We start from the raw sequence: 9,781 nt of genomic DNA, 5'->3' as shown, positions 1-9,781 counted from the left end.
CCAGCCCCAGCTAGTCTCCCCTGGGAAAATCCCTTCTGCTTTCTGGACCCCAGGTTTCCCATCTATAACATGCAAAGAGAGTGAACAAAATGATGGTCAAAAGACCTCCCAGCTTGAGCCTTCAGGGTTCCAGGAATGTGTGGCTTAGCACCTTCTCTGCTGCCCTGTCTAGAAACAAGCATGAGGAGATAGGGCAGAAGTGGGTCCAGCAGACTCAATGGAAACATCACCTCATTAGGGAGGCCTTCCATGATTACATCATCTAATGATGTAATTAATGTCTCCAACTCTCTTTCTCACTCAGCATCTCTCTCTCTTTTTCATACTCACATACGCACAGCATTGCTCCCTCTCCCATTATCCTGTTTTATTTTCTTCTTAGCACTATCTGAAATGTCTTATATACTTGTTTACTTGACTATTGTCTTTCTACACTACGTTAGTTCTAAAGGTCAGGAATCTTGCCTCTCGTAGCTCTGGGCCTAGTCCAGCACCTGGTATACAGTAAGTGCTTAGTATATATGTGTTGTCTGATGTTTGAATAAATAAATGAATGAATGGATGGATCTGTGGGTGGTACCAGAGCTGCGTCAAGCATGGCTGTGATCTGTACCAACTCTTCCATGAGGAGCAGCTGAGAAATAGGGCTCTGGAGTCAGGAGACCTGGATTTGAGTCCCACACTGCCCATTAGTGGTTGTATCACCTTAGGCATTTCACTTGACCTCTCTAAGCCTTGATTTCTTCATCTGTAAATTGAGGATAATGACCCCACATTGCAAGATGTATTTTTAGGAATTAGAGGTGATATATCTAAAGTGATCTGGTGCATAGCAGGTATCCAGTAAATGTTAGTTTCCTTTCTCGTCCTTCCTCTGCTGAGGCGTAGAGGTGGTAGGTCAAGGGTTTGGAGATTCTGGACTCAGCCAAAAGAGGTTACTTATCTATTTCTTATCTTTCAAGAGAAGGCAAAACAAAACTGCAAGCAACTTAGCTGAGGACAGAGCAAGGGACTTGGCCGAAGTCACACAACCAAGCAGTGAAGTAAGCAGCAGGTCCCCTCCCTGGGGGACAGAGGAAGCCCCCAATCCCAAACAAGATGGAGGAAGGGGACAGGGCAGGATCTTGCTTGTGCTGGGCCTCCAGAAAAAGGAAGAGTCTGCTCTAGCCTGAGAGGCAGCCTCCAGAGTTCTAGTCCGAGGTTTGTCAGAGGCAAGCTGCTGACTTTGGAATATAGCATACTATTTCCAGGTCTTGATTTCTCTCTCTGAACATTGGGCATATTACTCCTTGCCCAGCCTGCCTTACAGAATGGGAGTGTTAGGAGAATGATATTTAATTTGATATATTCTTAGGAGAATGACATTTCACTTGAGAGACAATATTGTAGTGATGAATCAGACAGCCTCAATTTCTAAAATTTTGCCACAAGAACATATATTAAAATTCAGGGGGGAAAAGATTAAAAGCAATAATAGACTGCATCTCTCTGGGTTCTGTAAAGTGGGAAACAAAAACTTGTAAAGATATTATTTCAATAGAACATATGAAAATCTTTGGCCATCTATAAATAAATCGAATTAAAAAAATATTTACTTAGCACATTCTTTGGAATGGATGAGGAAACTCACTCAGAGAGGTGTAGTGACTTGCCTAAGGGCGCACAGGACCTGAGAAGGCTGAGAAAAGGCTGGCAGGAAAGATTTCCGCCAGCCACCCAGGAAGCCCCTGACAGACAGGGCTGCAGAAGGGCCTGAGACGCTGGATCAGGAAGACCAAGCCCCCAGCTCCAGTTCCCCTCTATCCTCCAGTCCAATAAAAGCCCTGGGTCTGTGCAAGTTTAGTGGAATGAACATGCGCCCACAGATTCGATGGTCCAGGGTCAGCACCGGGGCCGACCTTGAGGGAGTCACGCATGTCCCCTCTCTGAGCAGGTTTCCCCTCCTCTGAACAGGAACGTTAAGGCTGGCCAGGCTGTGGTTGTCAAGGGCCAATCAAGAGAGTGCGTTAAAAAGTCTAACTCAGTATACTCTGAGTTTGTTACCTTTCTTCACCTCTGGAAGACTGCGGGAAAGCAGGAGGAGCGCTGTGTGGAGTTGAACAAGTGGTACAATCTCTCTGGGCTTCTGAAAACAGTGGATGACTAGTACCAGGCCAGGTGTTTCTCAATTCCTTCCAGCGCCAAAAACAAACAAACAAAATAAACTCTGAAATTTCTTAGTGGTTCGACTCCACTGAAAACTCCTCTGGTCACCTCCCTCGCGTCTGCCCCTAGAGAGCGCAATCCCTTTAAATCCAGGCCCTGCTCGCCGGGCCAATCACGGAGAACAAAAGCTCTTTAAGCACCAAAGGAGGGAATTTAGTCGAGTAGGGGGGTGGGCGGGGCAGGGGCGTGCCTCTCAGCCAATCAGAATTTCTCTGGCTCTGCTGGCCAATGGCAGGGTTGCCGAGAGGCGGGGCAGCTCCAGCTGTCTGACAGCTACCGGTACCAATGGGCATGCCGCCCGCGGCCTATAAAAGTCCGCTGGGCCTGAAGTGACAGCTTTAGGGTCGGTAGGTCGCCGTCGAAGGTGTGCCCTTGGATTGCCTCGCCGTTGCTGTCGTCCAGTCCCTGCAGCCGCGCCTCCCGCCTTGGCTCCGGCCCAGCTGCTCTCCCTGCCCTCCTCCCCTTAACCACCCCGGGTTTCTGTTGTCGGGGCCCCGGGACAGGGTTAATGATGCCGTCGGAGAGCGGAGCTGAGAGCCGGGACCCGGCGGCTGCTCAGGTTGGGACGGCTGCAGCCTCGGCGGTGGCCATGGCCTCCCAGACAGGCGGCGGCCCCGACCCGGAAGCCTCTTCGGCTTCCCACGGACGGCACCTGAGTGGGCTGGGCTGGCCACAGGTGAAGCGGCTGGACGCGCTCCTGAGCGAGCCGATTCCCATTCACGGGCGCGGCAACTTCCCTACGCTGAGCGTGCAGCCGGGGCAGATCGTGCAGGTGAGAGGGCGCTGGGTGCGGGGTCTGGGGTCTCTATCCTGAGGCTCTCGTGGCTGGAAGGACCCTGGAGTCTGTTCGATTTGCTGGGCAGCTATAGAAAATCAGGGTCAGAGAGCGACAGAGGCTGTAACAAAATGGCACAGCACTGATGGTAGACTATATCCCTTCCCCCTGCACCTCATAATACCTCCCCTCTTGACTTTTCCTTCCCCCGCCCCCGGGGAGCCCAGATTCCCCTCGAAATTCACCCAGGCTCTGGCTTGGAGGGGAGCAGAATGAGGAGAGACTTAGCAGCTGCGAAAGAACAGTCCTGCCTGCAGGGAGAAAAGATGCCAGACAGTTCTGGGTGGGTAGGGTGTGCCTTCTTGGGTCCAAAATAGTTCTTTTCATTTCCAAATGGCCGCACCTGGACCTCACTCCCACACTTTCCCTCGCCCAAAGTTCTGGGGGCAGACTCTGTCCTGTGCTCCCACAGCCCTTGAATCAAGAGCCCCCTAGCTACGTGGAAGAGCCAAGAAATCCTGACAAAGACTCCCTCTTAGCTGGGGTTGTGCCCAGAGGAGATTAAGCACCAGGCCAGACCTGATGCCCGCATGCTGGAAGGCAACCTCAGGTGTCCAGTTTAGGTGTTTCTTCTCCTCCCCAAATTGGAAATGAAGGTCAGACCAGGTCCCAAACCCCATTTGTGTCCTGAGGAGCAGGAGAAGAGAATCCTGGTAACCCCCCTCCCCTTCCCCAGACTCCCTCTTCCCTTCACCTGACCTTCAGCAACCCTGAAACTGCTCTTTCATCTGTATAGCCCACGCACTGTCATGCTCTGAAGTACTAGACTATGGTAATTGTTGTTCCCATTTTATAGCTGGGGAAGCTAAGGCCCCCAAAGGGGAAGTGAGCTGCCTAAGACTACCTACAGAAGTGAAAATCAAATACAGGGAATCTCGGGTCTTCCCAGAAGCTGCTTCCACCACTTTCCCAGCTCCCAATACTCAACCTCTAAGTCTTATGAGATGTCTTCTGAAAGGAAGAAACCAGACATCAGCCACAATTCCTGCACATTCCTACCAGAGATGGACTTTCTTTCTCGGGCAGTAGCTGACAAGTTAGGTGAAGCCTTAGCTTCCACAGAGAGGGAGGGGTGCTCACTGGGGGATTTACCTTGCCCTCCCTCCCAAGGAATGGGAGGGGGTGGGGGCAGATTCTCCAGGGCTGACTCACCTGCAGCCCAGTGGCACTTCACAGAGGCATTCCTCTGCTGCCCGCTGTCATGGAGTAATTAGGAAACCATTTGAGGCTCCCCCCACACACACCCCACAGTCAGGTCAACCTTGGGCCCCCAACTGCTGTACCTCCAAGACTGTTGTCCCAGGCATGGGGGAGGGAGTGGAGGAGCCCAGTGTGGCAGCTCCCCTCTGCAAGGACAAGGGGTCCCCTGGAGGAGAAGTACCTGCTCTTGTCAATATGGTCCAACCTGCCTTTACTAGTGCTGCTCTGTGCCAAACCCTCTTCATTGATGTGACTGGTACTCAGCCTGTCTGCTTTCCAGGTCCTCCCAGCAAGGTGGGGGAAACTGCAGGTCAACAGGAGCTGCCTTTACAATGTGATGATAGTGCAATGTCCTCCTAGACAAGGACCAGAAACATCATAGAACAGGGAGCTGCCTGCTGTGGTGGGGAGGGGCAGCAGAGACTTCTGAGCTGGACTGGGAGGTTTAGGACCCTGTACTGTTGTCTGTTCCCTCGGCTGGGCCCAGTGTCCCATCTGTTCAATGGGGATGGGTGGGACTACTCTCCAACACCCTTTCTAGTTCTAGAATCCAAAGGGAGCAGGTGCCTTCACCTGGCCTGTGCACTTGCATCCACAAGGGAGAAAGTCCATCTCCCGGCAGGAGTCTGCAGCTGGCAGCACTCTGCTGCTGGCAGCTTCACAAGCTGGTGGGAAATTTGTGGTGGGGGTGCTGGGGGTATGTGTTGTAGGCACTGGTTGTTAACTTTGGGCTTCTCACCAGTGCTGAGCTGCCCCACAGTTCAAGAATTGGAATCTTTCTCCCTCTTTTCCCCACAAGGGTTTCACCTACAGCAGAAATTTAACCACTTAGAGATGCTCTTCTTGTTTGTACCTGGGCTAGGGGTCCCACTCTTTTGTAGGAAGCCCCCTGCGGTCTGGGAGGCCTGGTCATAATTAAGCTCAGCCATATATTGGCTGTGTGACCTTGGATAAGTCCTTTGCCCAAGATCATAATCTTATCTCTCCAGCTGCAGCCAGAGGGCTTGCATTAGGTGGGTTTGAAGTTTTATTAGCCTGCTGTCTGGCAGCACCTACAGTCTCCCTGCAGGTCTCATCAGTGGCCTGGAAACAGAGTGGTTCTAGGCAAGGCCCTTGCACAGGAGAAAGGAGGGTGCAGCCACTGCCCCCTCCATGGCTGGCAAGTCTGATTCAGGAGGCTCCAAGCTGCCCTGCAGTCTTTGGGTGTGGCAGTATCTGGGGACTGTCTGCCAAGCTGGCTGTAGTCACACCTGGGAAAGAGACAACAGCCTCTGTCTGGCTGACATAGCTGGCCCCATGGTCTGACGCAGGCGATTTAACAAGGGTACTGCTACCTACTCACCAGGCCAGATGCCATGCCCTGGGGTGGGCGTCAGCCTGGGAGCAGGAGCTGGCACTGAGTAAGGCTTAGCTCTAATGATACTTGGGGAGGGGGCTGGTCTGCTCTGCGGGGCTGACCAGGTCTTTGAAACAAGGTCTTTGGCCCATCTCTCTCCTTGGCCTACATGGACATACCTGCCAGGGTATGTGTTAGAAGTCCCACGGGCTGGACTGCATCAACTGGCCCCTTACCTCCAGCCTCCCCGTCTGTCTAGCCAAGTCATTCTCCCAACCCTCACCTTCCTGCTCCCCAACTATTCTGGGTCTGGGCTTCAGTGACTGGAAGCTTTGGCCTCACTTTGAAACTTTGAGAGGGAAGGAGGATGAACCCTAGGTTTTGGTTTCTGCTCCCTCTCAACCCTGGAAGGGCAATGTGGTAGAAAGGGGATGGACTTTGAAGTCAACCAGACCTGAATTTGGAGGCACCTCTGTATGATCTTGGGCATGTGACTTCTTCGCTCCTGGGAGCCTCAGGGTCCCCCTCTATAACTTGGAGATCATAAAGGCCTGTCCCCTATAGATTCCCTGGTGCCTGGCACCCAGTAGGTACCTAACCAATACTCTTCTTCCCCTCCCCCAGCCACCCCCTTGCCCTTGTAAGATTCTGATAGCCAGTCACTCACCCCCCAAAGCCATGACAATACCTTCCCGAAAGTCAAGGTCCTCCTCCCGGAAGCCTTTCTGGAGGGAGACGCCCGCCTCAGATTGCCCCACCGCGGCTTGCCTTCTCAGCACTTAGGTGCATTCTTTGCAGTCATTCCCTGGGAGGCGAGGAGGGCATCCCCTCCACAGGCGCGCTGACTTGGCAGCAAGGGTTGCAGAATCACTCAGGGAAGGAATGCTGCCTGGTCACTTTCAGGACAGTGTGTGAAGTACTCTGAGTTGCTGAGAAAACTGTTCAGCCCAGCTCTCCTCTTCTCCCCACCTGGTCCTAGGCCTGGGAAGACGTCCCTAGCTAGAGCAGCAGGTTCAAGAAGACTTGTAGGTTTACCGGTCATATGCTCCTGTGGCAGCGGGTGGGATCTGCTACATCTCTTCCCACTTGGTGTAGGAAGCTTCCTGAGAGCTTGACCCATCCCCTCTCCCAAGAATGGAAATGGTCTGGGTTTTAACTCTAGCCCTACAGTTTCTGAATAGCTTCTCCTTGGAGCCTTAGATATTTCACCACTGTAAGCCTCAGTTTCTTCATCTGTAAAAGGAGTATAATATTTGCCCATTGTGTCCTTGTAAAGATGAATTAAGATGAGTATCTCAGAGACAAAAGAACGTGCCTGCACTGGAGAACCCAACTGAGCTGAGTTCTACTCTCAGGTGGTCACTGTCTCAGCATGGATGTGTGTAACCTCTCTGTGCCTCAGATACCCCAGATATAAATTGGGATTACAGTACTCAAACGTGGGGTTGTTGTGAGGAATAATGCAGGAATGCAAGTGGACTACAATTATGTTCCCAACACATGTGAGCAGTCAGCATCACGCCTGACACAAAACTAAGTATTTTACTTGCAGTTTAGAGAGGTAGAGTAGCACAGTGGTTAAGACATGCACTCTGTCTGAGTTTAAGTCCCAGCTCTGCATTCACCAGTTGGGTGACCTTGGGCAAGTTACTTGGCCTCTCTGTGCTTCTATTTCCCCATCTGTAAAGTAGGGATAATTTTACCTGCCTTACAGGGTTATTGTGAGAATTAGGTGAATTTATATCCTAACGTATAAAGTGCTTAGAACAGTATCTGGCTTTTAGTAAATTCTATGCTTGTGTGTGTTACCATTACTACTGTCCTTTCTGAGGCTTTCCTCCAATAGGCCACTCTCTAGCTTAGGAAATCGATGCTTAGAGAGTTAAAAGTCTTTCCAAAAGCACGACAGCTGGTAAGTGGTCACTATTAGATTTGAAGTCCATAGTGGGCCTCGGGGACCCAGGCTCCTGACACCTCTCCTTCCCACTGTCCCCTCCACAGGTTGTCCGCAGCAGCCTGGAGGCACAGGGGCTGCGCGTGCATAGTGTACGGCTGCACGGCTCAGCTGCCAGCCACGTGCTGCACCCCGAGAACGGCCTGGGCTATAAGGATCTGGACCTAGTATTCCGTGTGGACCTGCGCAGCGAGGCCTCCTTCCAGCTAACCAAGGAGGTGGTGCTGGCCTGCCTGCTGGACTTCCTGCCCGCTGGTGTGAGCCGGGCCAAGATCACGCCACTGACACTCAAGGAGGCATACGTGCAGAAGCTGGTGAAGGTGTGCACAGACACAGACCGCTGGAGCCTCATCTCTCTGTCCAACAAGAGTGGCAAGAACGTGGAGCTCAAATTTGTGGACTCAGTCAGGCGCCAGTTCGAGTTCAGTGTAGACTCCTTCCAGATCATCCTGGACTCTCTGCTGCTCTTCGGCCAGTGTTCATCCACACCCATGTCTGAGGCCTTCCATCCGTCTGTGACAGGTGAGAGCCTGTACGGGGACTTCAACGAAGCCCTGGAGCACCTGCGGCACAGAGTCATCGCCACACGCAACCCCGAAGAGATCCGAGGTGGTGGCCTCCTCAAGTACTGCCACCTCCTGGTGCGTGGCTTCCGGCCACAGCCCAGCACCGATGTGCAGGCCCTGCAACGCTACATGTGCTCCCGCTTCTTCATCGACTTCCCGGACCTGGTGGAGCAGCAGCGCACGCTGGAGCGCTACCTGGAGGCCCACTTCAGCGGGGCCGACTCAGCCCGCCGCTATGCCTGCCTGGTGACGCTGCACCAGGTGGTCAACGCGAGCACCGTGTGCCTCATGAACCACGAGCGCCGCCAGACGCTGGACCTCATCGCCACCATGGCACTCCAGGCGCTGGCTGAGCAGGGCCCGGCCGCTGCTGCTGCTCTGGCCTGGCGCCCTCCAGGCCCCGACGGAGTTGTGCGTCCCACTGTCAACTACTATGTGGCCCCTGTGCAGCCTCTGCTGGCCCGGGCCCACTCCTGCTATCCCACCTGGCTGCCTTGTAACTGACTCAGACCCTGGCCTGGAGTGACGGGGCCTCCCCCGGTGGAGTGGGGCCTCCAGGAGTGTGTGGAAGGCCTGACCAGAGACAGGCAGCCTATGCCAGGTGGCCCAGCACTGCTACAGGGTTGGGCCTTCAACTGAACAGACCAGGCTCCCTGAGCGAGGCCCCTGGGGGCGTGAGGCCAGGCAGGGGTTGTTGGCAGACGGACCCTTGCCTATTGCAGCACATTTTTAGACCAGCATGACTGTGGGGTGCGGGAGCTCTTGGGGGTTAATTGCCCTTAGGAGACAAAGCATGTGTGGGGTGGTAGCCTCAGTGTTCATCATCTTGAGTTGATTTCTGTGGCCTAGAAAGGGTCTTTTTGGCTAGGGCCAGCCTGCAGTGAGCCAGCAGCTTCCGATGGCCTGCAGCCCACACAATGACTAAAATATGGTACATTATAGAAACGAGTCACGTTGGGTCAGGCTGGGCCTGGTGGTCCAACCTGGCTAATCACTGGGGGGAGGGAAAGTGAGGCATGAGGCGGATACCTGGAGAGGGCTATGTCTGGCCCAGTACCCTGACACCCCTAACCTCAGCAGTCCAGGAGTGCGGTGAGCAGGCCCCGAGTGGCCTGGGCTCCTTCCCCCATGTCATGAAGAACTCTCCTGTCTGGGAGCTTGTTCTTGAGGGGTGTGGCCCAAAGTGGCCCCAGTCAAGTGTTCCCACCCCACTGGCCTGGTTTCAGGGTCCTCACTTGGGGGAGAAGAGCCACACCCCGCCTCCTGTTACTATTTTGCACTCTTAACACCTGCCAATAAAAATTGTCTACACTGAGCTGAGCGCCATGTTTTCTCCTGGGAGAAGGATCTTTCACGACGTGGGGGCTGTGGCTGCCTCGCCCAGCCTGAGTCTGGTTTATGTTGTGGGAGGGGACAATGGGGGGTTGGGGTCTGAGTCCTGGGCTGTGGCTGGGGAAATGCCCCTTCCCCCCAGCACCAGCCCCAGCTTGACAACTCTGCTGGAGCTCATGTCTACATACATGACTTGCACCTGCACATTGCCTCAGCAGTTCTCATGTTCAAGAGTAAATATTTCAGCCCAGTGTGGCTCCTTTGGTTGGGCATTGTCCTGCAAAGTGAGAGGTTATCTGATTCCGGGTCAGGGCACAGGCCTGAGTTGTAGGTTCGGTTCCCAGTTGGGGCAC

General features: G+C 53.7%; 1 protein-coding gene across 1 annotated transcript; it reads left to right on the top strand.

The window, feature by feature from the left end:
* Window positions 1-2,544: 2,544 nt before the first annotated feature.
* Window positions 2,545-9,411, top strand: TENT5B (terminal nucleotidyltransferase 5B). The gene is made up of 2 exons (XM_024554920.4): window positions 2,545-2,977; window positions 7,578-9,411. Exons 1-2 carry the CDS (start codon window positions 2,714-2,716, stop codon window positions 8,598-8,600), a joined length of 1,287 nt encoding a protein of 428 aa, XP_024410688.2. The 5' UTR covers window positions 2,545-2,713; the 3' UTR covers window positions 8,601-9,411.
* Window positions 9,412-9,781: the final 370 nt, after the last annotated feature.

The sequence above is a fragment of the Desmodus rotundus genome, chromosome 3 (genome assembly GCF_022682495.2).
Source record: "Desmodus rotundus isolate HL8 chromosome 3, HLdesRot8A.1, whole genome shotgun sequence".
Taxonomy (NCBI): Eukaryota; Metazoa; Chordata; class Mammalia; order Chiroptera; family Phyllostomidae; genus Desmodus; species Desmodus rotundus.
Note: the sequence above shows the minus strand (reverse complement) of the source record. Positions and strands in the feature narration are given on the sequence as shown.

What these genes read in the sequence shown, in the direction of transcription:
- TENT5B (XM_024554920.4), top strand. Translation starts at nt 2,714, where the DNA reads ATGATGCCGTCGGAGAGCGGAGCTGAGAGCCGGGACCCGGCGGCTGCT. An exon ending in AGCCGGGGCAGATCGTGCAG is followed by an intron (nt 2,978 to 7,577) that starts GTGAGAGGGCGC and finishes TCCCCTCCACAG; the next exon opens with GTTGTCCGCAGCAGCCTGGA.